The sequence below is a fragment of the Dermochelys coriacea genome, chromosome 17 (assembly GCF_009764565.3).
Source record: "Dermochelys coriacea isolate rDerCor1 chromosome 17, rDerCor1.pri.v4, whole genome shotgun sequence".
NCBI lineage: Eukaryota > Metazoa > Chordata > Testudines > Dermochelyidae > Dermochelys > Dermochelys coriacea.
In genome coordinates this window covers 18833063-18860184 of record NC_050084.1, presented here as the reverse complement: position 1 = coordinate 18860184, position 27122 = coordinate 18833063, and the positions used below count along the sequence as shown (strand labels likewise).

At 39.6% G+C, this 27122-nt stretch overlaps 1 protein-coding gene across 9 annotated transcripts in view; it reads right to left on the bottom strand.

Moving 5' to 3' along the window:
- The window catches only part of CUX1 (cut like homeobox 1), a 389353-nt gene that overhangs the window by 233179 nt on the left and 129052 nt on the right, over positions 1–27122 (bottom strand). For all 9 annotated transcript variants that reach the window (XM_038375270.2, XM_038375268.2, XM_038375267.2 and 6 more), the window contains exon 3: positions 1673–1720. In XM_038375270.2, coding sequence (XP_038231198.1) covers positions 1673–1720 — 48 coding nt within the window. The remainder of the gene's footprint in view (positions 1–1672; positions 1721–27122) is intronic.

The following is a 27122-nucleotide window of genomic DNA, read 5'->3' as shown; positions in this document are numbered from 1 at the left end:
TAATAAAGTATGAGGTTACAGCCACTACATACTGCATCTGATGCACTAATTTTTTTTTTTTTTAAAGGGGTCTGCGTTTCAGGTAGTTGAAAGCAGCTATCAAATCTCCCCTCACGCTTCTCTTCTACAGACTAAATAATCCTACCTGTACCTCTCCCATCTGAACACAGCAGGCACAAACTAAAAGCTATCTAGTTCACATTAGCTTTTTAGTTCTGTTTAAAGACCACTATGGCCAGACCTACAGACCTTAGGTTGGTAGAACTATATCACTCAGAGGCATGAAAAATCCACACCCCAAGCAACGCAATTATACTGACCTAACATCCAGTGTAGACAGCACTATGTCAACAGGAGCGCTTCTCCCATCGACACAACTACCACCTCTCACTGGGGTTGATTAACTACACTGAGGGGAGAACTTCTCCCGTCTTCTCTGAAGCACTGGTGCAGCTGCACCACTGCAGAGCTTTAAGTGTAGACCGGCCCTAACTTAAAGTGAACTAGGCACCTTTTAGTTCATGCCCACAGCATCCACACAGGGGAGTTACAGCACAGCACACCAGTGAGCAATTCACACCATTTTAGTCCAAACTGCAGAGCTGTGAAGACATAGCCTTAGAGCATATTACTTTTTAAAGTGTTACAGCCTGATCCAAAGACCATTAAAATCAATGCAAAAATTCCTCTCAAGCCTAACACCTGTAACGAGTGCTTCATTGTCAGCCACAGTCAAAACGTACAACTCTGCAGCAGGTTGCAACCTCCTTTCCCATAAGAAAGGACCTCATACATCAAAATAATTACAGGTTGACTTTTTGAAATTATGACTATTCTAAAGAAAAAAATGTCTATGGGAACAGAAGTAGTAGCAACAGTGTTAGAACTTTGTCATTTTTTCTTTCAAAGATCACTTATAAACATTAGGGTCCAAAGAGCTGTTGAGAGTCTAATGTTGGTACATATTTTATATATCGTTTTCCCTCTTCAATGTAAGCCTATATATATTTTATACATGCACATTACTTAATATACATTAACATTTACATTATATTTAGAATCTAAATGGTTTAGGACCTACCCTAGATACAGAGTCTCTTTCCACTATGTCTCAGCTGAGATCAGCAGGAGGACCTGACCTGAAGCCCCACTGTTATAAACGAAAGGGGGCTGCTGGCAGTGTTCTCTGTGAGGGCCACTCCCTCCTCCAGGCTTTGAAACCGACCCCTGACCTTAATCCATAATAGCATGAACCTCAAAGCACATTGTAAAGCTCATCTTTTTTTCCCAGGCATTTGAAAATGAGGTAGAAGGATTGTAATGGTGAGCGCTGTTGGATGTGGTGAAAGATTTAAATTTTTAAGTTGCCTGGTACACTAGTGGTAGGTTATCTTCCATTGTACTGCAGCACTTATGGTATTTGTAAATGTTTTTAGGTTATGTCAAGGACTCCTTAAACAGGTGTCTTTTTTAAGCATTTGTGTAAGCCAAAATATATTCCTTTTTCATATACATAAACACGAACACACATGGACCCAGCTCCTGCAAACTGCTCCATGCTTATAGCAGAGCCCTTGGTCCACACAGCCCCATTGAATGGCTACATCACTCCAGACTGAAGTAAACCTAGACAATCAGAAGTGACAAGATAAACAAAAGCATAGTCTCTTACCTCCCCCTGGAAACTCTTCAATAATGGAGCTACCTGTTTGCGCAGGTCCTGCAAGATAAAAGCAAAGGGATTCCATCAGGAAACAGCCATTTTTAAAAAGAAAGTATATAAAGAATAATTTTGATCAGAAGAAAAGTGATTATTAAATATTTAGAATGGAGCAGCACGTTGTCAATCTTTTTTAAAAAAATTTTTGAATACTGATTTGAATATTGATTTGAATATTGATTTTGAAGTTTGATTTTATTTTATGGCAACTTTTGTTTAATCAGAGGTCAGCTAGAATTCATTCTGAACAGGATCATGTTTCCAATTTAATAGTTCCAGTTTGGTACACACTTATGATTGTTGCAAATGATAACTGGTTAAAGGCGGTGGTAATGTTGGGCAGACAGTGAACTCTTTTAGTCTTAAAAAGAAAAGGAGTACTTGTGGCACCTTAGAGACTAACAAATTTATTAGAGCACAAGCTTTCGTGAGCTACAGCTCACTTCATCGGAAATGCATCCGATGAAGTGAGCTGTAGCTCACGAAAGCTTATGCTCTAATAAATTTGTTAGTCTCTAAGGTGCCACAAGTACTCCTTTTCTTTTTGCGAATACAGACTAACACGGCTGCTACTCTGAAATCTTTTAGTCTTATAAGTCCATTGGAACAGTGAAGTGAATTATGTGATCTGAAGTAAATTTGTGTGTCCACCTGAAAAGCATTCTAACTACAGCCCTGAATTTAAGTCAAAGTCTCCTTTTGACACATGTGAATTTGCATTAATAGGAGTTACACTCAAAAGGAGGAAAGGCCATCAGAAGCCATAGAGTTGCCAACCATCCAGGATTGGTCTGGAGTCTCCCGGAATCAGCACTAATCTCCCAGTGACTATCGCAAGCAATCCAGGAGATTTTAATCGGATATTTTCAGAAAATGACATCACATCATGTTGGGGGGGGGGAAAAATCTCCTGGAAAAGCTTCAGTCAGAGTTGGCAACCCTAAGGGGCCACCACCTTAACCAAGGACAGTTTGGCTTCACCCCTATTGAAAGAGGGAACTTTTGTAAAGGGCTGCTGTAATTCCAGTGCCTTGGAGAACAATGAGAAATAGTAGCCATTTTGAAAGTGGGAATCCTTTGTTGTGGTTCTACAGAGAATTCATTATTCGTTAGCCCCTGCTAAAGAAGATTCTTTCAGTTATGAAGTATGATGGCAACAAATGGCCATTAATCCTTAAAAAAAAATTAAAAGGGCTTCAGATGTAACCTACACATACTACAGGGGAAATCTAAAAAGTCTATTACTTCACCATCAAGATCATTTGGGACAAAAACATAGTACAGTGGTCTGATAGTACTAAATTTCTTAAAGGACCTTCTTTTAAACTAATTTTAATTCTAATTAACAGATGTACTTATAAATTCTGAAAATTCATTCTATGCCCAAAAAGTAAGTGCTGTAACTGGGGAGAATATTCTGTAGATTCTTCATGCATAATGAAGTGGTTAAATCCCTATTTGAAGTGCAAAAGTCAACTGTGGAACCATGTGCAGCACTTGTACAGTTTATATGCTTGTAAATACATCTAAAATATAGAGACTATACACAACAGGGAGGTGCTGCATTAAGATTTTATTGGCATGACTTATGGATTGGCAACATTACAAGTGGCAAAGCCATGAGCTGCACAAATCATCCCAAACAAGTGTCATTGAAACTTTATTTCATACAACCAGGCCATTCATGTTTTAATACAAAAAGTGTTTTTCAACCTTTTTAAAAATTGGCTAATTTTTATATCCTTCCATCTGTAAAATCAGAGTCCCCTAGTTATAATGAATATCAAAGTCAGAAAAACTTCTAAAAATTATCTTTTTAAAAATAAATTTAAATGGCACAATTTCAAGGTTCAATATCTTAGAGACTTCTAGAAAACTGGGTCCTCTTAGAAAGCCAGGAATTTTGCCTTACCAGTGGTAAAAAGCCTTTTCTTTGAACCCTTCCTCTGCAAGATATCGGATCTGAAATCCGTCACTGGTCCAGAACTTAATTTTGCCCATCCTGGTTCTTACACGAGTGTAATTTCTTGGAGGAAATGGAAACAATTTTCTGGCAGATTAATTTTTTTTTTAAAGGCAGTTGTTCGAAGCCATTTAATATTCCAATTCTCTGAAGCTGTTTCAGAGGGTTGGTATATCAGAAATCCTAACAGGGATGGATTAGTGCCCAGAATGCAGGTGAAGGTGTCAAAGACAAATGATTAGTTGAAGAACTATGTTGTAAGTATAATTTATCACACAGTCTTTCAATTTCATTGCATGGCTTTGCACTGTATCATATGACTATCACCTTACAGTACACATCCATCTCATGATAAGAATACTGTGGTAGCCATATAAAACTCTTTAGCACCTAACTAAAACAACACTGATTAGAACACTGACAGTTCAGTCCAAAGAGGACTGTGAAGAGGTTACAAAAGTAACTCAGGAAACTGGGTGAACCGGAAACACAAAGGCAGATGAAATTCAATGTTGAAAAATGCAAAGTAATGTGCAGTGGAAAGCATAATCCCAACTATACATACAAAATGGTGGGATCTAAATTAGCTGTTACCACCCACGAAAGAGATCTTGGAGTAATTGTGGATAGCTCTCTGAAAACATCTGCTCAATGTGCATCATTTTAAAAAGCTAACAATGTTAGGAACCATTAGGAAAGGGATAGGTAATAAGATAGAAAATATCACTACAGAAATCCATAGTATACCCACACCTTGAATACTGCATGCAGTTCTGGTCACTCCGTTTCAAAGAAGATATATTGGAATTGGAAAAGATACAGAGATGGGCTGCAAAAATGATTACAGACATTGAACAACTTCCATACAAGGAGAGATTAAAAAGATTGGGACTCTTTAGTTTAGAAAAGAGGTGAATAAGGGGGGTGGGGATATGGTAAGTCTATAAAATCATGAATGGTGTGGAGAAATAAGGAAGGAAGTGTTTACTCCTTCACATAACACAAGAACCAGAGGTCACCCAATCAAATTAAAAGGCAGAAGGTTTAAAACAAACACAAGGAAGTACTTCACACAACACACAGTCAACCTGTGAAACTTGCTGGTAGGGCGGGGATGGGCAAACTTTTTGGCCCGAGGGCCACATCAGAGTTGTGAAACAGTATGGAGGGTCAGGTAGGGAAGGCTGTGCAACACAAAAACGGCAGACATTTAAATAGGTCAGAATTTAAAGTACCAAAGCACTGATAAATACTTCAGGCTAACAAAGCTTCTATCTTAAAAGGAGCAAAAAGTTCCATCTCAAAGTATAGCATAAGGTCCAAATGAAACCCTGGTGTAACTCTAATAGTATCGGGAAAATTGTGCTTGTTACACCAATTCTGAATTTGACCGTTGAGTCATTTTAAAAAAAATGACCTGTGAAGACTGAGTAATTGTTTAAAATTCCAGTTAAACAGATTGCAATTTCTAAGCCTACAGTCTAATATATTTACAATTTGAAACATGGCTCTCCATTCACCTACCTCCCAAGTTCTAATGTCAGACTTCCAAATGCATCCTCCAAGTAATCAAAATACTAACCAGCAGGATTACATGACATGGTGGCAAAAATACTTGTGCCACGTTTACATCGTCCACCATTGGTAAAACTATGTTTACAAAATTTCCTGGGGTAGATGCATCCTATGAGTGTATACGACATTCCCTTTATGGGCTCTGACATTTAAAGTTATTCAGCCAATCCTCTATTAGAGGGTGCTATTGAATTGGGGACCAATTATAGTCAGTCTTTGGGTTTGCTGGAGTGGTGATCACTTAATACAGGCAATTGAAACATGTAAGAAGCTTTGATACCTTGGAATGGTAGCTAAGGGAAATAAAGGTGTGGCACTTAACACTCTTCATCTCATCTCCTTTCATGTAACCAACTTTGAGAAGAATGACCCAAAAAAAAAATCTTATATTCTGCGCCAGTATTTTAAAAACACCCAAAATAAGTGCACCTTTGAAAGAAATGGTAAGTAAACTGAACTGAGTATCACACACCATAAGAAATGACTATGCATTTTCACCTGCTAGTTATTTTTGCAAATTGTTTTAGTTTGGTCTAGTAGTTTTATAAGTGCTTACTAGGCTAACTGGCATTAAAACTTCAGCCATCTCACAAAAAAGAGGAAGCAAAAATAAAACCACAAAAGTCGTCAGAAATACGTTTGCCCTGAGTCACCAGCTAAATCACTCCTGCTAGATTTTTGGCAGTTTGAGAAATTACTTACCAGACTATGGCTCCAAATATTATACTAATGTCAGATATAATTCTACCTTCTCTGCCCTAAACTGGACAAAAATAAGGACGCTCAATTCTGACCCATAGGAACCTGTAACATTGGTTAGCAAGGACACCATATGATTTATTATCCTTTTAAAATATAGTGGCCTTTACTGTCTAGGCTGTGATCAAAATAGGAGCTGCAACCAAATCCAGCCCTCACACACAGTTCTGTAGCATATCACTGTGATTCAACACTACAGCTAGAAAGGGTACATTCAACTGAACATTAGAACAAATGATAATTTGTCAACACAAATGCATCAAAGACTGTACTCAAGTGCTCCTATACGATCAAATTAGAAGCATATTTTTCCTTGCCATCTAAATGTGCTCTCTCTGTGGATGATTTATCAGGACACTGCCTTTTTCAGAAAGTTCCTCTATCAGAGACCAACTCAGCACCCCAAAAGAGTACGAATTAGTATGCTGTAGCTCTAGCAAGATCAAATCTGTACAACACTGAAGGCCAATACTTCTCTTTAAAGTAATAAGAAACAACCAGTTTTACATTTTGATAAAAGAGCTACACAATGAAATCTGAATCCCAATAATTTTTTTAATTCCTTTTTCATTGGCATTAAAAATAACCCTTCAGACAATGAAGCAACAGTAAATCTATGATACAAAATTGGACACCAAATTTGTATTTTTGATACCCAGATTGTATTATTTATCTATTACCATCTTCATATATTGCACTGGTGTATGCAGATATACCAACTCAGGATTAGGCTAGCAACACTGCACTTTTAATTTACTTTATCTCTGAAGCTACACAGGACCTTTTGCTTTCTCTTAGGCTTTGTCTACACTACACAGCTTTTAGCAACACAACTGTGTCACTAAAAGTCAGACAGTGTAATTGCTGTTTGTCGGTTTTGCCGACAAAATACTTCCACCCCCTACAAGCAGGGTTCACGCTGTCAACAGGACAGCGCTCCTGCCAACAAGCCATTTACACTGCTACTTGCCAAGGCAAAACTTTTGCTTTTGGGGGGGATGGGGGTGGACGACTTTAAGCACCTGTGAATGACAAGGTAGTGTAGACAGGCCCTTAGACTACGTGATCTCATTTACGTCCAAAAAGCTCATCTCTAAAATGCCACAACAAAAGCCCTGTGACCCTGGTTTGATAAAGTGGTTTTACAACATTGTCTTGACCTGTACAGCATTGTTATCCACAAAAGTACTGTATCCATTTGGGGGTGAGGGGAGGAGAGGACGGGACGACACACAAAACCACTAGGGCAGGGAAAGTATTCCACCCGTTACCTATGGTGCCATATTTTCTATGATCTGTCCTCTAGATTATCTATTCTAGGTGCATGTTGGCTGGTGAATGTCAGAGTATCTGGCGGAGAAATCACAATGAGAAGCAGCCCAGTTGAATCAGCATCAGTGACATCATTAATTCAGCTGTCACATTCTATTTCGGAGCTGGCTCATCACAAGAAGATGCTAACGCTTTTCTGCCATCTTACCCTTTTGCATTTCCTTCCTTGTTAAGCTATATATAATAAGGAACTAACAACTGGCCCTACACTGAAAATTGGTAAGGCTGAAAATTATTACTCCAGATGCTTTCGGATGAGACTTAAAAACAAAAAGTAGAATACTTTTTGGGGGGAAGGTATGTGTTAGCTCAATCCACATTACCACTTAAAAAAGAGCACAGCCAGTAGCAAACCGCTCTTCTAGCCAAAAAGTATTTGTATACAGCATACTGTTTATTTCTTTAGAAGGGGAAAATATTTCCCAGGGGAGAATTGCACACGCTTGGTCCACACATCTATTATCTCAATATATGATTGAAACTCTATTTTATATTTGCATACAGCTAAAAAAATAACCCAGCAACCAAGCACAAAGCATTTGATGAGGAAAGTCACACTCAACTTTGGAAGTGTGTTGCTTACATGCTTTAAGGCCCCAAACTGTATCCCAAAGTTTACAGGCAACATGGAAATTGACAAGTTAAACCTGAATGCTGTCGCTTCTAGTTAGAGTTCCGCTGGCCACCTTACAAATATCTGGCATGCGTATACGCTTCACCCAGTTACAGGCAAAATTTACTACTAAATGGTGGTCATCTGAAGTTTGACTCATAACCAGAAATAACACATAGGCAGAGATTACAGTATTTTATTATTTGTTTCCAGTTGTGCCCACAGATAAGTCTTCTGTGAATGAACACAAAGCCAGTATACCTTCCCCCTCACAGGTAAACAATTTTGAAAAAAATATTAATGGAAACATCTATGCTTTTTTTTGGTGTAATAAACTTCACTGGAATCAGTTTAGCCCTTCAAATTGAAACCCTAGTTGCATACACAAGCAGATATTGCAGAGGAGCTGAGAAGGTATTTATTTCCTAAAATAAGGCACGTTAAAAACTGTATGATCAAACAATTCTGTTGCTCAATTTATGGTATGATTTAATGAGATGTAAAGCTTCTTGTTGCTTAAGGCTGCTAAAACCTTTACTTGGTATCTAATCATTAGAGAATGATTCATGTTGCTATCAATTTAATATGATACTTTTGGTCATTTTAACAGATGAGAACACATTAACACTCCAGCTTCTTCTCTGTACAAAAAAATCATTTAAAATTACATTTTATAGGTAAGTTTCTACCTATCATACTGATAAATAAATAATCTTGATTTACAGTAGCAGAATGTACACCACACTTTTCAAAAAGATTTCAGTTCACATATCTCGTGAAAATTCCATTAGCTTTAATTATTTATTAGCAGAAGAATTAGATTACTGTTCTTGGCCTATTTTTTCAGAGTACGAGTCCACCAGCAGTGAAATGAACCAATATTCTATTTGTGAAAAGGCTGATTTACTGTGGATTCCAGTTTAAAAGTATGAACTATCCCCAAAACAAAGAAATTAGATTGTTGTACCCCACCATAGAATCTTCTATGCAGTAGGCAGAATTCTCACTCTGAGTTCTGATATTATTAAACATAAAAGGTTTCTTTGAAAAAGATGGATGTTCAGTCATCTTGGTCCTAATCCTGCAAAGCTTTAGTTATGTGAGTAACCCTAGAAGAAGGTGGAGGAAAAGATCAAGTCTCTAAAAGGGAGGTTCAGCTTTCTTAGTAGCATCATGCCCATTTCCATCAAACCCTGTAAAGGAGAGCTCAAGCAGGTTATGGGGCCTCTGTATGGATTGCCCGTGAGTCTGCAGAGTTTCTGGGCAGACCCAACGGTCTAATCAGTAGATATGGAGCAAACAAGCAGACCTTGCACCCCTCCCAGCAGAAAAACATGAGGGGAATCTCTGCAAGGAGATATTTGCAGAGATTTCCTGCTGAAACCACCTCCAGTATTTGTTTTTCTCTTTTGTTTTATTTACCATGGGCATGTGTGATCTGGCCCATTGACTTCAATGGAACTATTCAGGAGAGACAGACCTTGAAGGATCTTATAATTTCTTCCAATTTAAAACTTGTAAGTTTTTTATTTCTTTCTCTTCTGTACCTATGCAGCAATGTGCAAAAACTCACTGATTACCTTCAAAATTGTTTACAGCTGAACTGCGCAACAGAACCACCGGGGTATCCACTTATGTCAAAGCAATTTTTTATATCACTTTAAAAGGTCAATTTAGCCAGTTACATATTTTAGAAACATGTTAAAAACCTTATGGTCACTTATAAAACAGAAAGTTAACAATGGACAAAAATGACATGAACAGAAACAATGCATCCGATGAAGTGAGCTGTAGCTCACGAAAGCTTATGCTCGAATAAATTTGTTAGTCTCTAAGGTGCCACAAGTACTCCTTTTCTTTTTGAGAAACAATTATGAAACTTTGAACTGTTGTTGCCAACAAAACAAATTAATTCAAACAAAAGCAGAAACTACTGAAAATATCAGATGACAATCTTTACAAGGGGCTAAAATCTATAACCTGATACTAATTTTATTTTCTTCAATGTTAAAAATGAGAATTATTTTCTTATGAAGTTCATTTTAAAAATTACAGTAAAGTTGCTTTTTCCATCTCCTCACTTGTTGTTAACCTTATCTTTTACATTTTTATTTTCCCAAAGCTCAATGAGACAGAACAGATCACCACTGAATGGGAAAGTTGGACATATTTTCAAACTACTGAATCAATTTTAAAACCTAGCTGATCGTCATATTTGGGGTCGGGAAGAAATTTTCCTGCAGGGCAGATTGGAAGGGGCCCTCGAGGTTTTTCACCTTCCTCTGTAGCATGGGGCATGGGGCATGCTGGAAGATTCTCTGCTCCTTAAAGTCTTTAAACCATGATTTGAGGACTTCAATTGCTCAGACATAGGTGAGAGGTTTATCGCAGGAGTGGGTGGGTGAGATTCTGTGGCCTGCATTGTGCAGGAGGTCAGACTAGATGATCATAATGTTCCCTTCTGACCTTAATATCTATGAATCTAACTCGTGCTAACAGGGGTTTTCCCTTGCAAATACTTTGTCTTGCTTTATTGCTAATTATCGTGGCACTAAACTACCTGCAGAAGGTGACAAGTGACACTAAATATATGGCTCCACAGGTAGAAACCTTGTGACGGGAATAATTTTATGTACATATCCATGGTCAACAGAGTTACACATCATGTCTAACAATCAACATTCTTTCAGAAACCCTAACAGGTCTAACAGAAGTATAATCTGTGATCATAAACACAAAGCTGCATATTTGGCAGTTTGAGGCAAAGTGTAAAATTAGTCAATAGTACAGGGTCTTGAGATGCCTTGAAGGGAGCAGTTCTTATGCTAATGGTAGGACAACCATGCTTCCCAGAAAACCAGGAACATCCTAATTTTCAGATCTTGTCCCATTATCCCTGCTGGATTTTTTAAAAGGGCATTTTCTCCCACTTTTCATTAACACCTGCAGATTCTGGCTATCTGAAGGTGCATAACTGAACTAATGAAACTGAAGACAGATGAGGTGCAAATATGTGCAACCAAACGACTACTCCCAACTTCGTCTGTCAAATATTGCTACCCTTGCTTTCTTTATCCCTATGAGATCTCCCCACTCAGTTGCCAAAGCCCTTCTGTGAGCATGTCCCCGACACCTTACCAAAACCATGGCCTCCTGTATTATTTCCTTCTTCACCTGCTACCGTTTTCAAAATTTTCCATTTTGAAACTTTGTCCACCCTACTTACAGAAGGAGAAAGTTCAAAATACTTCACTCATTATTCAGAATTAGAGCTTGTATAACAAAAAACTCTATTCAGTGCAGCGTTTGGAACTTTTACAATGCAATTATCACAATGCTTTAAAAAAAACAAAAACACACAGAAGAATATACAATGGGCCTAATCAGATCCTGATGCATTCATCTTACAGAAAATGCATCTAGGTCTAACAGCCCACCATAAGAGACTACAAACCAGTGTCAATCCTGGTTTAAAGGCAGACCTACACTTTTCTTTTTTAAAGCAAGTCTACTACATAAAGAGACAGTTCAGAAAAATAATTTTGCCTGCAATTTTCTGTATTCTGCCTGCTAGTAATGGTGTTTTGTGTTTGAATCCGAGTGCTCCCTAATTTGTCACTCAGTCTCCTCCCCACAGTAAAATAAGAATCCTGGGATATGTAGAGCAAAGGAAACGTAGACAAAGGATTTGGACTTCCTTGTACACTCAAGAAGAAGGTAGATGTGCTGAGAAGGCCTGTTCAAAAGCCCACTGAATTCAGTGGAAGACTTTCCATTTATTTCAACAGGCTGCAGTTCTGGCCATAAGAGAAGCTATTGTTTCTCTTATGAAAGAGAAATAGCTGGCCAAGAAAACTATGAAAAAAATTACCTTAAAAGATTAATAAGTTTGTATGTCAATTTGGTATAGTTGAATATTTTCTATAAAGTTAATGTCCTAATTTAGTAGCATTTTAATTTGTCAGAAGGGCAATTTTACTGTTTTAATATTAAAACAAAGGGCCAACTTTTAGTCTCCAAGATCCATACACACAACTTGCATATTTCAGAGAACTTTTGTGCACAAGGATGACAGAGGAAGTTGCAGATTCTACTGTTTGGTTTTTCCATACTTGGATCTGACTATGGATAGATTTTTCAAAGTCATGTTCAGTGACTGAACAAATACATGCCAGTCAACTCCCGCCCCCGTAAACCATATGTCTAAATATAGGTCCATTTACTAATTTGTGTGGTTGTAATGGGCCATATTCTGGCTCTCCAATAACCAAAGTTGTCTAATTATCTCTTTATTGGCTAAAACGTTCATGAGTCCTCACAGTATTTGTTTCTTCCTCACAAAATATTAGTCACAATCTTGATCTGAAATGGTCAGGGTCAGACACAGCATAACCAACCAAAAAGCGCAAAGCATTTTTCCTTAGAACACATCTCAAACATTGAGAAAAGGTTTGAACATTATTGCTATTTTAGACAGCTTCACGTGGACTGATTGAGGTGTTTATATCACAAAACCAGTCACACCTAGCATCCTGAATAGCATTACTAAAAGAAAATGTATTCAAAGCAAAAACCTTACATAGCTTCATATTTGTATCAAGTTGTGATCTGTGGAAATTTTACACTTATCCATATACCAGTTTTAAAAGTTAATGCATGAGGATGTTTTAGATATATGTATTGTTAAAAGAGAATACGTGCATTTATCTTATGAATGGTCCAAACAAACTATATTAAATCCATTTGTTAAGGAATCTCTGCATAAAATGTTCATGATAGAATGTGGTACTGCAGGAACACCTAACTGGACAAAACAGGTTATAGTGCCATCGCTATGAATGAGGCATTGGGCATACAAACACTTTACGTGTCCCAATAATATATTCCTATTAATTCTTTAAATATTTTAAGAGCTATTACAAATGTCACAATAAAAAAAAAAATCAAACTGTGTGACACTCATTCTAAGGCCAACAGGGGCCACCACTTGACTTCCTGTATAGCACAGGCCACCAACAGCACCCGCACAATAAACCCAACGATTGGAATTAGCCCAAAGTATTGCAGCGCATAGGAGACTAGATTATTATGTGCCATAAGCAGAGAATGGGGGGGATTGAGGTGCACTGGTGCCTGAAGCCCCTGCAAGGGCAGGGAAATGATTGAGATATGCCAGATAACCCTGGCAAGTGACCCCCACCCACACACGACAGAGGAAGATGAAAAAACTGCGAATTTGATCAAAGAGAAAATTCCTTACAACCCTATATATGGTGATCAGTTAGACCGGGGTTCTCAAACTGGAGGCTGGGACCCCTCAGGAGGTCATGAGGTTATTACATGGAGGGTCGCGAGCTGTCAGCCTCCACCCCAAACCCCGCTTTGCCTCCTGCATTTATAATGTTGTTAAATATACTAAAAAGTGTTTTTAATTTATAATGGGAGGGGGTTGCACTCAGAAGCTTGCTATGTGAAAGGGGTCACCAGTATAAAAGTTTGAGAACCACTGAGTTAGACCCTCAGCATATGAGCAAGAACCAACCAGCCAACCACCAGTGAGAGAATGAATATGCTTGGTGCCAACTCAAAGCCCAGGCACTCCCCATCCTATGTCCCATCTCCAACCAGGGCCATCCCTGACGCTTCAAGGAAGGAGAAAATAAATAATTTTTTTTAAAAAGTATCATCATCATCTTGATACTTCCAAACCATTCTTCCCCATCCCCCAATCCCTCCCAGCCTTGGTTATAGGCATTTGTTTGCTTACGGAGAATGGTTCCTCTATGGGGAAAGCCCCAATTTAATTTAAAAAAAAAATAGGAAATGTGTTGTATAGCTATAATACCAATTCTCATATTAAATTATATTTGATAGAACAGATTAAATGATTGTTAAATAAGTATGTAGTGCATATGTGCAGTAACTGTCAAATTTTTCAGGTCTATCAGCATTTCAACTTCACTAATTTCAATGGAGACAGCAGTATATGGACTCTGGCAAGGTCCGAGGTTAGTAACGGGAACTTCAACATTAAAAATGGTACTTTCAACATTAAAAGAGGCACCCAGATTTCACTACAAAGTGCCTCATTGTAATAGGTATAGTGAAGCAAGTCTATTCATTGTAACACATTACAGTTTCCCATATGCTTAAGAGCAATTACCATTTAAATGCAAAAAGAAAAGGAGTACTTGTGGCACCTTAGAGACTAACAAATTTATTAGAGCATAAGCTTTCGTGAGCTATGAAGTGAGCTGTAGCTCACGAAAGCTTATGCTCTAATAAATTTGTTAGTCTCTAAGGTGCCACAAGTACTCCTTTTCTTTTTGCGAATACAGACTAACACAGCTGCTACTCTGAAATCTATCATTTAAATGCAGTCTAGCTAGTACCACAAGATTTCCAAGAAGGTGACAAAGAGACTCATACATCAAAACTCAATACAGATTAATCTAATGTTACCTTAGTCCAGGGGTTCTCAGGACAAAATCTGGTGGCCTCAGAATGCTGGTGGCCGTTCTCACACTTTTTCCTAAAATACTTAATTAGCTTTAGGAAAACCCAACACATATGCACATATTCATGTCCAAATCATTGTAATTTATTTGTTGCTAGTTAGTAAGTCTGTTGGGAAAAGTGATATTTACGTTCATACAAGTATCACTTTTCACAGCAGACTTACTCAGCCCTGGCAAGCCTGCGGACAAATTAAGCCCTGGAGGGAAGGTATGGGGAGATGGGGGTGGGGGGGCTGGAGCCCGAAGCTCTGCTGTAAGAGCCCGAAGCCTTACAGCTGGAGGATGGGACCCAGGGACAGAAGCCGAAGCCATGTGGCTGGAGCCTGCCACCGGAGCCTGGAGCCCCAAGCCCAGTGTCCAGAGCCTGCCGCCCCGCCACCCCAGGGCTAAAGCCCAGAGTCTGAGCCCCGCTCCTCCAGGAAAAATGGGGAACTCGCTGGCTGCCTGATACTCCAGCGTTGTGCCCCAGGTGACTCCAGAGGGGGGCAGAGCCCAATCCCTGCTGATGGCTCCAGCAACCAACACCAAGGCGGTGCATCCAGGAGCAACAGGAAAGAGGAGAGATACTTTTCCCTGCTCCCCATCACAGCTCAGGAGGCTATGGCTGGAAGAAAGGCCCCCGATGGCCGCATTTGAGAAATGCTGCCTTAGTCAGTGCACCCACTAATACGAGCCCAAAGTTTGATGAGCTGAATTTTTAATCTTTCTGTTGACCTAAATCACAAATACAGTACAGATCTTCTGATGTTGTTCTAGCAATTGATTAACTTGTGAGGTTGTTCTTCTATTTTATAACTAGAATTTTTGCCAGAAAAATCTGAAGTGTGACAATTGATCTGCCTCCTGCTTCCACGAAAATCAATGGAAACAGGCTCAGGCCCATAGTGCGTATGCTCTGGTGGAAACTGGTACAATAGATATAAAGGAAACAATTAAGGAGCAGTCAGAGCAAACTCAATACAACAGTTGTTCAATACCCTTTCTCCCACCAAACACAGCGTATTTAATTAATTCAACTCTGAGAAGTTTCTAACAGCAGCACCTTCTTACAACTGTAATATGTAGTCTCCGCTGAGACTAATTCCCAAATTTATAAGACTGAACTGTGAACTGTTCCAATATATTGTAGGAGAAAGAGACAGACCAGGAAAAGAAACCAACTGGATTGAAGTAAAGAAAAAAACGCAAACATTTTACTGTCTCTGTGCTCACTTTTTTGCCTATCATTGAAAGCATTCAAGCATAGCAGTGAATCATAATCCACTAAATAAGATTAAAATGGGACATACTTGTGTATGAATATATCAACAACATGAGTACTGGCTGCTCTTTTACTAACATAGAAAGAAGAGGTAGCAAATTGCATTTAAAGAAAAAACAGTTTTATTGTTACCAAAATTCTGTTTTGTATAGGAGACTGATCACTTAGAAAGTCACTGTTTTGACAATGGCAAAATAAATTACTGGTGTTTTCTGGGGAATTCTATTGGCATCCAAATTCTCTGAAACTGTTACCAACTGCAAGGCCTTCATAATGCACTGTATTTCCACCTCCCCCCTTTCCTTTTGAGCACACGCAATAAGCAGTTGCTCTTATGGGCTGCAGCTATTCAGGAACTTAATGCAGTTTAACAAATTCCCTATCTCTTGGCTGAAGCTGTTGGCTCTGACAGATGAATCCGAGAAGTCCATAAATGTCTTGAGGATTTGTGCAGACTTTTCTTGTATGACCATATATAGCAAGTACAGATCAAGTTATCTACAATCATTTTAACCTAAGCTTCAGACTTCTTACCTTATTCCTATCTTCACGGCAAACATCCTTGATCCACAATACAGCTAAAATGGATATAAAACGGTCAACCACTCATCTGACGTGTATTTTCCTATTCTTTATGATCCACTATTGTAAAAATTATATATACAGTTACTTGACTTAAATAAAGGTATACTTAACTGGAAATGAACCTCAGAGAAAAATCAGCAATATATTGTGATTTAACCAAAAAACTGCTGTTGTGGAAAACGTATTATAAAATGTGTATTCCATTTCCAATGTGCTGCAACTCAAACAGAGGAATAGGACCCCTTCTGCTTACTTAAAAAAAAAAAATCCAGACATCACAATGTGTCATTGAAATCATCATATAAAGCAGTAAAAAAGTTGAATCTGCGATAAATTCAAATAGATCAATACAGTGCCCTTAACTCTGACCACTTGGGGACCAGCATTCTGCACATGGACTTATCAAGGAATTCCTACAATGTCCAGGGCCTCAGATGAATCCATACACATTCTGTGTTGCAATTCAATATCTATCTATTGCTTGTCATACCTGTTTTATTTTTACCTATTGTTACACCCCGATACAGTCACATTTCTAATATATAGCACAGAAAAGAATATCTAGCTGAGTATGCACCGCTATGGGCACCTAAGAGGAAATACGAAGTGGAAAAAAAACTGACTTCCTTGAGTGAAGCGCTTCAAACAAACAATAGGAGAGATCTCAGGTACCACTAAGTTCAAGATAGCATGGCTCTACAAGGGAGCTCCTCAAATCCACGCACACTCACCAGTCATTCTGCACTTGCTCAGCCTGTTAAACCACTCCTTGCTGCTGTCAAGGTGCTCCCGTGTATGGCTTCATAAGCCACGTCATTACGGTATTGGCATGGTCTCCCAGGATCACATTGGGCATTTCTTCCCAGACCAGAAGACCTGTAGGGGAAGTTGAAAGTCCCTGCTTGCAGCTTCCTGAACAGGCCAGTGTTTCAAAAATGCGTACGTCATTCACCGTTCTGGACCAGCCTGCATTAATGTCTGTAAAACATCCACGGTGATCCACAAGCACCTGGAGAACCACTGAGAAATACCCCTTCCAATTAATGTACTTGGTGACTAGGTGGTCTGGTGCCAGAATTGGAATGTGTGTGCCATCTGTCACCCCTCCGCAGTTAGGGAAGCCCATTTGTACAAAGCCATCCACATTGCCCAGAGTCTCAGACTTTTGGAGCAGGATGCAATTAATGGCCCTGCACACTTCCATCAACCTGAGTCCGACTTTCCCACTCCAAACTGGTTAGCAACCGATCAATAGTAGTCCGGAATAGCCAGCTTCCACAGTGCAATCTCCACATGCTTCTCCAATGACAAGGCAGCTCTAATTCTCGTGTCCTTGCATGGCAGGGCTGGGACGAGCTCATCACACAGTCCCATGAATATGGCTTTCCTCATCCAAAAGTTCTGCAGCCACTGCTCGTCATTCCAGACGTGCATGAAGACATGATCCCACCACTCAGTGTTCGTTTCTGAGATGAGAAGCAATGCATCACAGGGCACTGGGACAGGACCCAGGATGCCCTGTGACCACCTCCGCATTCCCACAACTCTTAGTGGCAGAAGAGGAAGAGATGCTCTGTGGGATAGCTGCCCAGAGTGCCCTGCTCCAAATATCGCTGCAAGTGCCGCAAGCGTGAACACGCTATTGCACAGCCAGCTGACAGTGTGAACACACAACAGCGGTTTCCATTCAGCGCTCTCTGAGCAGCACAGTAACCTCCGGTGATGTGATTCTGACAGTGCAGACATACCCTTAGACTGGCTACAACACCCTCTCTCTCCTTGCTTTGTACAAGCTTTGGGGTTTGTTGTTGTTTTATAAATCAATTGTTTATAAAACAATTTTGAAATAATTTCTTTTCATTAGAAGAGAAATAATTCTGATGCTACATGTTAACTGCTTTAGAGAAAATTCATTACCTGCTTTAACAATGTGTTTTGTCCTTCACTGTTTCACTGAGAGTCTTCCTATTCTCTCACACAGGCATTGTCCCACATCCTAATTAATCCTTACAGCAGGTTCAATGAAGTGTTCTTCACTTCCTGACTTCAGTCTACATAGATTTTTGCCCCAGATCCCTAAATGGCCCCCTCAAGGATTGAACTCACAACCCTGGGTTTAGCAGGCCAATGCCCAAGCCACTGAGCTATCCCTGGTCCCTATTCTCTCAGTCTCAGTCTACTTTATTCTATACCTCTTACATAATTAAAGATGTTATGTTCTCATTTAGAAGATTTGCAAGACAGAAAATCCAATACAAGTAAACATCCATAAACTGGTGTCGTGCTAAGATATCTCATAGCTCCTAGGTAACAAATTTGGCTGATGAACTATTTGTTCATCGTCTTTAGTCATTTCTGACAGCAATTCTTCATATTATCCAGAATGGTTCTCGAACTATACTCTGGCAATTTTGTTTCATGTGAAATTCCATAATGACTAGTTAATACAGCCACTAATCCAATGCTTGATAATTGTTACACTCTGTTTCTGAAAAACTGCTTAGTACAATTAATGCAGGCTCCTTTAGACTGGAAGCAAGAAACCACATTCTATTCTTCAGCCCAGTGATTCACTTGGCCTATTTCAAACTGGAGATTGTGATATTCCTTCAGTGGTCAATATGACTGCTTCAAAAACAAGTTAACCAGATGCATGCTAAAGGTATTTGCCTCAAGTTCTTGTGACTGGATACTTGGCTTTGATTGCCAGTGTAAAGGAATTTAAAGATTCTTCTGTCTTAATGGGGTGAAGGGATAGTTGCTTTAAGTTTCAGTTATCTTCTGTATATTTCTACCTCTCTCTCTCTCATAATAGGTCTATCAGAGGCACCCCAAAGCTATCTTAAAGAATCCTTATTGAGGTTACAGGAACAAACCATCCCGATGTGTAAAAAGAATAGTAAATATGGCAGGCGACCAGCTTGGCTTAACAGTGAAATCCTTGCTGATCTTAAACACAAAAAAGAAGCTTACAGGAAGTGGAAGATTGGACAAATGACCAGGGAGAAGTATAAAAATATTGCTTGGGCATGCAGGAGTGAAATCAGGAAGGCCAAATCACATCTGGAGTTGCAGGTAGCAGGAGATGTTAAGAGTAACAAGAAGGGTTTCTTCAGGTATGTTAGCAACAAGAAAAAAGTCAAGGAAAGTGTGGGCCCCTTACTGAATCAGGCAACCTAGTAACAGAGGATGTAGAAAAAGCTAATGTACTCAATGCTTTCTTTGCCTCTGTCTTCACGAACAAGGTCATCTCCCAGATTATTGCACTGGGCAGCACAGCATGGGGAGGAGGTGACCAGCCCTCTGTGGAGAAAGAAGCAGTTCGGGACTACTTAGAAAAGCTAGACGAGCACAAGTCCAAGGGGTCGGATGCGCTGCATCAGAGAACGCTAAAGGAGTTGGCGGATGTCATTGCAGAGCCATTGGCCATTATCTTTGAAAACTCATGGCGATCGGGGCAGGTCCTGGACAATTGGAAAAAGGCTAATGTAGTGCCCATCTTTAAAAAAGGGAAGGAGGAGGATCCGGGGAACTACAAGCCAGTCAGCCACACCTCAGTCCCTGGAAAAATCATGGAGCAGGTCCTCAAGGAATCAATTCTGAAGCACTTAGAGGAGAGGAAAGTGATCAGGAACAGTCAGCATAGATTCACCAAGGGCAAGTCATGCCTGACTAATTAATTGGCTTCTATGCCGAGATAACTGGCTCTGTGGATGAAGGGAAAGCAGCGGACGTGTTATTCCTTGACTTCAGCAAAGCTTTTGATATGGGCTCCCACAGTATTCTTTCCAGCAAGTTAAAGTAGTATGAGCTGGATGAATGGACTATAAGGCGGATAGAAAGCTGGCTAGATCGTTGGGCTCAATGGCTGATCAATGGCTCTATGTCTAGTTGGCAGTCAGTATCAAGCGGAGTGCCCCAAGGGTCGGTCCTCGGACCGGTTTTGTTCAATATCTTCATTAATGATCTGGAGGATGGCATGGATTGCACCCTCAGCAAGTTTGCAGATGACACTAAACTGGGAGGAGTGGTAGATATGCTGGAGGGTAGGGACAGGATACAGAAGGACCTAGACAAGTCAGAGGATTGGGCCAAAAGAAATCTGCTGAGGTTCAACAAGAACAAGTACAGAGTCCTGCACTTAGGACAGAAGAATCCCATGCACTGCTACAGACTAGGGACCGAATGGCTAGGTAGCAGTTCTGCAGAAAAGGACCTGGGGTTACAGTGGACGAGAAGCTGGATAGGAGTCAACAGTGTGCCCTTGTTGACAAGAAGGCTAATGGCATTTTGGTCTGTATAAGTAGGGGCATTGCCAGCAGATCGAGGGACGTGATCCTTCCCCTCTATTCGACATTCGTGAGGCCTCATCTGGAGTATTGTGTCCAGTTTTGGGCCCCACACTACAAGAAGGATGTGGAAAAATTGGAAAGTGTTCAGCAGAGGGCAACAAAAATGATTAGGGGACTGGAACACATGACTTCTGAGGAGAGGCTCAGGAAACCGGGATTGTTTAGTCTGCAGAAGAGAAGAATGAGGGGGGATTTGATAGCTGCTGTCAACTCCCTGAAAGGGGGTTCCAAAGAGGATGGATCTAGACTGTTCTCAGTGGTAGCAGATGACAGAACAAGGAGTAAATGGTCTCAAATTGCAGTGGGGGGGATTTAGGTTGGATAGTAGGAAAAGCTTTTTCACTAGGAGGGTGGTGAAGCACTGAAATGCGTTACCTACGGAGATGGTGGAATCACCTTCCTTTGAGGTTTTTAAGGTCAGGTTTGACAAAGCTCTGGCTGGGATGATTTAGTTGGGGATTGGTCCTGCTTTGAGCAGGGGGTTGGATTAGATGAGCTCCTGAGGTCCCTTCCAACCCTGATACTCTCTGATTCTATCTTAACAAACTGAACTTTAACTTTGCCTTTGGACTTCAAAAATGCACATAGCTATTATTGAAAGAAGTTATGAAATTCCAATCACAGGGATACCCAATGGTAATAAATTATAGGAGATGTGAACAACAAGGAGAGAAGGATCCTAATCTTGTCAGGTTAACTGGAAAGAGATAGGATTATTACACATAGCAAAAGAAAACTATAGTTTTTATGAGACTAGCTATATTTTTTGCACTGTCCCCAAAAAGAAAAAAGAGATAAAGGAATTCCTATGTGAGAATTATGTGGCTTCAGTACTGTTTCTCAGTAATACTGATGATTACAAACAGGCATCTGGATATATTATATAAAAGTATAAGGCTGCACACATGGATACATAATTACTGTTTATCTTTTGGGAAAAAATATATAATATCGCTTTGGTATTCAGTGTAGGGGCTTTCATCTGAGTATCTCAAATAAAATTTATAATCTATTAAGCCTCACAACTTTCACCAAGGAACATATTGTAAATAATAAAGCTATATAACAAAGTATCTATTTATGAAAGGAGAAACAGAATCTGGAAGCATAAAAGTTAACTGAAGAGAATGAGCCAGAATGAAAAAAAACTTCACTTTGGAACTCTGAGAAAAGGCTACTTTTTCCTAAATACCACAATGGGTAAGCATTTATACACCATAAAGCAAGATTCACTACCAATCTATTGATGATACAAAACAACATAATAGGTAATTGCCTTAGTGACCATGAGATGGTTTTCAATCCTTGCTAAGAATATGTGGCAAACTGTAGCATATAAAGATATTTTACCATAATCTTCCAGCTTCAGTATATGAGTTTTTAGTGACTGGGCTGATTAACTCTCTCATTAACTTTGTCCCCTATTTCCAGTCCAACAAGGTGATAAAATACCAAAATATAAAAGCCTAAAATGTATAGTATTAGAGGTGTAAAATTTGATTTGTACACTGCTAAAATTCTTCCTCTAAAGTGAAGAGATTGCAAAAGTTAAAAGAGAAGGCTTGAGTTGAGAACAGATATTACTTACACTGGCTGTTGATACAGCATGACTGATATAAATAGGTATCAAAACATTTCTTCTTCCCCCACCCCGTTTCCACCCAAAAAGGGTTATCTATCAGAATCCCTATATTTGTGAGTATTTCTTAGACCGAAAGTTACGTATAAAATTTTCCTAAAAGCTTATATCTTGATGGACTACATCTCCCTAACATTTCTGAACTAACTAATGTTGGATAAATCCTGATGACTGCCATTGGACAACAAAGAACCAAATTATGATAAAGATGCTAAGCACTCTCTCATGTGGGTAATCACAAGGTTGAACACTAGCATTCCATTATATATTTCATCATAAACAATTAAGAGCAGATAGACTTCTTTTATGATTTATACTCCCATTAACTGTTTACTGTGCTCTCTTTACTGGTATTTTTTCATAGTGAAATCGTAAGAGAAGAAAGGTAAACTAGCTTGTTCAATAACAACAAAAAACTGAGTTTGGACTTTCATCTTCTCTGATCAGATAAAAAAAGAACGTGAGTTGATTACCTTTTTTAATATTTAAAAATGCCTCTAATAGGCTAACAAAGCTATAATTAAGTAGTTTGCCAATTGGTCTGGAAAGGATTATCTTCTACTAGAAAACTAAGATGGATATTGGATACACCAGGCTCTAGGGGCTATGATCACTTTTGTAAAGAACTCGTACATGAAAAGATGGGAAAAATCCAATTGTATCCACATTAGATCTACATGAGTGGAGGGATATTTTAAAGTATACTCATGGGAATGCTACTTCAAATAACTTGACAATGATACACAATTCAAGATCCATTGTGGTTCTAGGTGACACCAGATAAAGTTCAAAAATTTCAGATTTCTTGGTCAGTAGAATGCTGGCTAGCATATGACCAAAAAGTCATTTTACTTCTATATTTGTCCATAGCCAACTAATGGTTTACAATACTTTCTGAACAACACTACCAACCTTCTTTCAACCAATCAGATAATCTACTACTCCATGATTCCAAACAATGCTCAGACTCACCTGCATTCCACTATGAAAATGATAAGCACTACAGAAATTAGTCTGGCATTTGAGTAGCTTCTTTACTCCTTTTCCCCCCTCCAAATTAATCTTTGCATTTCACCTCAAAAGTCAGTTTGCAGAAAAGCAAGAAAGTCTCAAGTTTTAAGCAACTGTTAACATAGGGCCTGATTCTCCCCTGCCTTATACTTAACTTGCATGGGTGTAAATTCCTACATATGGCACAAGGTGGTGTAAAATATTACCACTAGTATGATTCAGTGGATAATTCTGACTTGGTAGCACTTTACATCCACTTTGCCAGACGTAACTAACTACAGGGGACAAAGCAATGAATTGGGATCTTAAAATTTCTATATAAACAAAAAGGAATTCTTAATTCTATCCAGGGTATTTATATCTTACATTTTTAAGCAACATACAGTGGTAATACATATTTCCTTTTAATATACCATGCAATATGTAACTTGGCAGTTAACTCATGTGACTTATGCACGTTGTTAAATATTAAAAGGTCTGAGTATATTCTACCTTAATACAATAAAACTTTTTATATTTTTTGCCATTACATACAGATACGTTTGCAAAACACCTATGAGATCAGCACACAGATAGCTTGTTAGAAGACTCATCACCTAAGGCCTTGCCTACAATGGAAAGTTGTACTACTCTAATGATACTCATATAGTTAACGTGGTACAATCTCCCTAGCGTATACACAGTTACATTGGAATAAAGGTGCACTACGCCAGCCTAGCTATTGCCATATTCCCATAAGGCACCTTTATATCAGTATAACTGCATCCAAACTAGGGTTTGTATAATGATATCAGTAAAAAATGCACATCATTAACTGACACAGTTATACGTGTACACCATTCAAGTGTAGACCATGCTTTTAGTCCTTTGTGATGTTTGTGAAACTTAAGCTATTTGACTCCATCCCCACAGAGTTTCAGCTCTCCCTGAAACCATGTCAGCATGGGTTATCTATAGAAGTTTTCTCCTTTACACCATCATGATAAAAGAATCACCTGAACAGACTCCATAAACATTTTCAACAGCTATTCTAGAATTTGAACAGTCCTTCACATATAAGAGTGATTGAAATAATTCAGCTGTGCAGCTATTCATCAAAGCAGACAATGCTGTTTAAGATGCAGATCTCAACATTTTAGAATATCTGAAAACATTATTTTCAGTGCTGTTCCTGAAGACATTACACCTATAAGAAGTGCGGAAATATGTTTCAATGACATTATCAAACAGGAGAAGCATAAACATGTGGCAGCTACTATCTGAAAAGAGAAAATATAATTCAATTACAGCCAACTGGCTTTTTGAATAGTCCAGAATGTGGGGGAAAGTAATGCCTAAGGAAAACACATTGTCACAGTAGCAAACAGAGTCCCTTTTAGTCCCTCTAGAGCAGTGGCGGGCAACCTGTGGCTTGCAGGCCACATGCAGCCATTCGGGGTAATCCGTTGGCGGGCTGCCAGACACTTTGTTTACATTTGCACGGCTGCCTGCAGCTCCCAGTGGCCACAGTTCACTGTTCCTGGCCAATGCGAGCTGCGAGAAGCGGCAGTCAGCACATCCCTGCAGCCCGCACTGCTTCCCGCAGCTCCCATTGCCGGGAACGACGAACCTCACACAGTCTATCAGGGTAATCCGCTGGCGGGCCGCCAGACAGTTTGTTTATATTTGCATGGCCGCCTGCAGCTCCCAGTGCTCGTGGTTCGTCTTTCCTGTGGTGGCTGTGCAAATGTAAGCAAACTGCCTGGCGACCCACCAGATGGGCCACATGTGGCCCACAGGCTGCCCACCACTGCTCTAGAGTGCACCAGTGCATCTTGCTATGAGTGAAACAACAACATCACACACACTGGAACTTTGGGCTGCAATCCCCATTTCCCAGTCATGTTAATGCAACATGCCCAACTACACTGGGCACCTGGAAGTCCTTTCACGCCAAAGGCCTGTGTGACCAGTGAGCTGATCAAAGCAATTCAAAAACAGCAACACAAAGGGTAGAAACAATAAAAAGCCTATACGGATGGGGCTTATTGACACCTTAATCTTTCCTTGACAGTTTTTGTAAACTTCCCTCAGCCCAGCTAACACCTAGTGCTCGCTGAAAGAACAGTTGTGCTTGCAGAATACGCATGCTGTCTCTGAGCATCTCTCCTTGCCAGGAAGCCTGTCAGCTCTAGCTGATACTTCCTGGGCAATCTCTGGTCCTCACTCAATCCCCTCTCTTTTCTAGTCCTCCATTTCTTCTAATGTTTAGTGTCCTCCTTTAGATCCTAGGTTTAGCTTTGAGAAGAGTAAACTGTTCTTAGCCTGGTTGAAGCCAGGTAGCGAGTAATTCCCCAATAAACAGCTTTCTCACTGTTTCCTCAAGGATTTTTATCTGTGTAATTTGTTCATGATGAGTTACTTGCTATGGAGTTAGATCAAAAAGGAGTTGTTAAAAGAACCAAGCATGGAAGGCAAAACACACACATACATACACACACAAACTCCCCAGTTTTTTTACTTACACACACACACACACACACACACACACCTTTAAGTACCTTTTTATGTCTGGTTAAAATACAGATACTTTATGTGGTGATAGTGATAAGTACTCATCAGGAATTAATTTCCTCCACGTTACTGCTCATGTTTTTATGTAAACTAGTATTGCATTATAAATCATTCTATTTACACTAACTAATGAGGACTAGCTCTTTTCATGTAGGTAGGAGACAATCAAGTTAAGAAACTCGACTAATAGGTACTTTCTGAAGACTACTTCAAATCAAGAATAATGAACAGCTTTCTCCTTCTCTTAGCTATTTTAGATACAATACTTAGGTACTTTAGAAATACCTACTTGCCAGACAACAACAACAACAACAACAGCATAGGAGATGTCCAAAAGGGCAATGGTATCTTGGTCTCTAACCTCCTGGTGTACGTGTGAGAGGGATTTCTGTGTTTACCTAGTTATTTTTCTTTCATCTCTACCGATTTTCCTCTCTTCTTGATTTTACACTAATTAAACTAATAAGAAAGGTGACAGACAAATCACAGAATCAAGGAACTGGAAGGGACCTCGAGAGGTCATCTAGTCCAGTCCCCTGCACTCAAGGCAGGACTAAGTATTATGTAGACCATCCCTGAGAGGTTGTGTCTAACCTGCTCTTAAAAATCCCCAATGATGCAGATTCCACAACCTCCCTAGGCAATTTATGATGAAATCTTGGACTCCATTGACTTCAACAGGGCCAGGATATCCAACTGAGAAGAATAAAAGAGTTAAGAGTCACAGTTCGGTTTTTGGGCGGACTTCAGCAGTTACCAGCATCATCATGATGTTCCCATTATGCCTCTAGCATTTAGTGCAGTAATGAAGCTCCTCCACTCCTGACTGTTTCTGGGAAGTTTTTCAATGGTGCCCCAGACTTGCCCCATGTTTTTTAACTCTGCTTCCACAGCTCTTCATCATGTTGTTTTATGGCGGCCTCATTTTCGCTTGCCTTCAAGTGTCTAGCTTATTGCTACTCTGGTGATGGAATCAGTTTCCATCCGAAGCACATGGCCAATCCATCTCCAATGCCTTCTGGCAGTGATGGCAATGATTATATCCCCTTGGCTGCACTGTCAATATATCTTGGCTTGAGATTGTTCTGGGCCAAAAGAGACGGAGGATTTTTCTGAGGCAGGCTGTATGGAATGAAGACAGTTCGGACATGTCATATTTTCTCATTCCCCAGCATTCTGCACTATAAAGTAATGTTGGAAGTACGCAGCTCTGATAAATCTTAGTTTTAGTGTTGTATTTT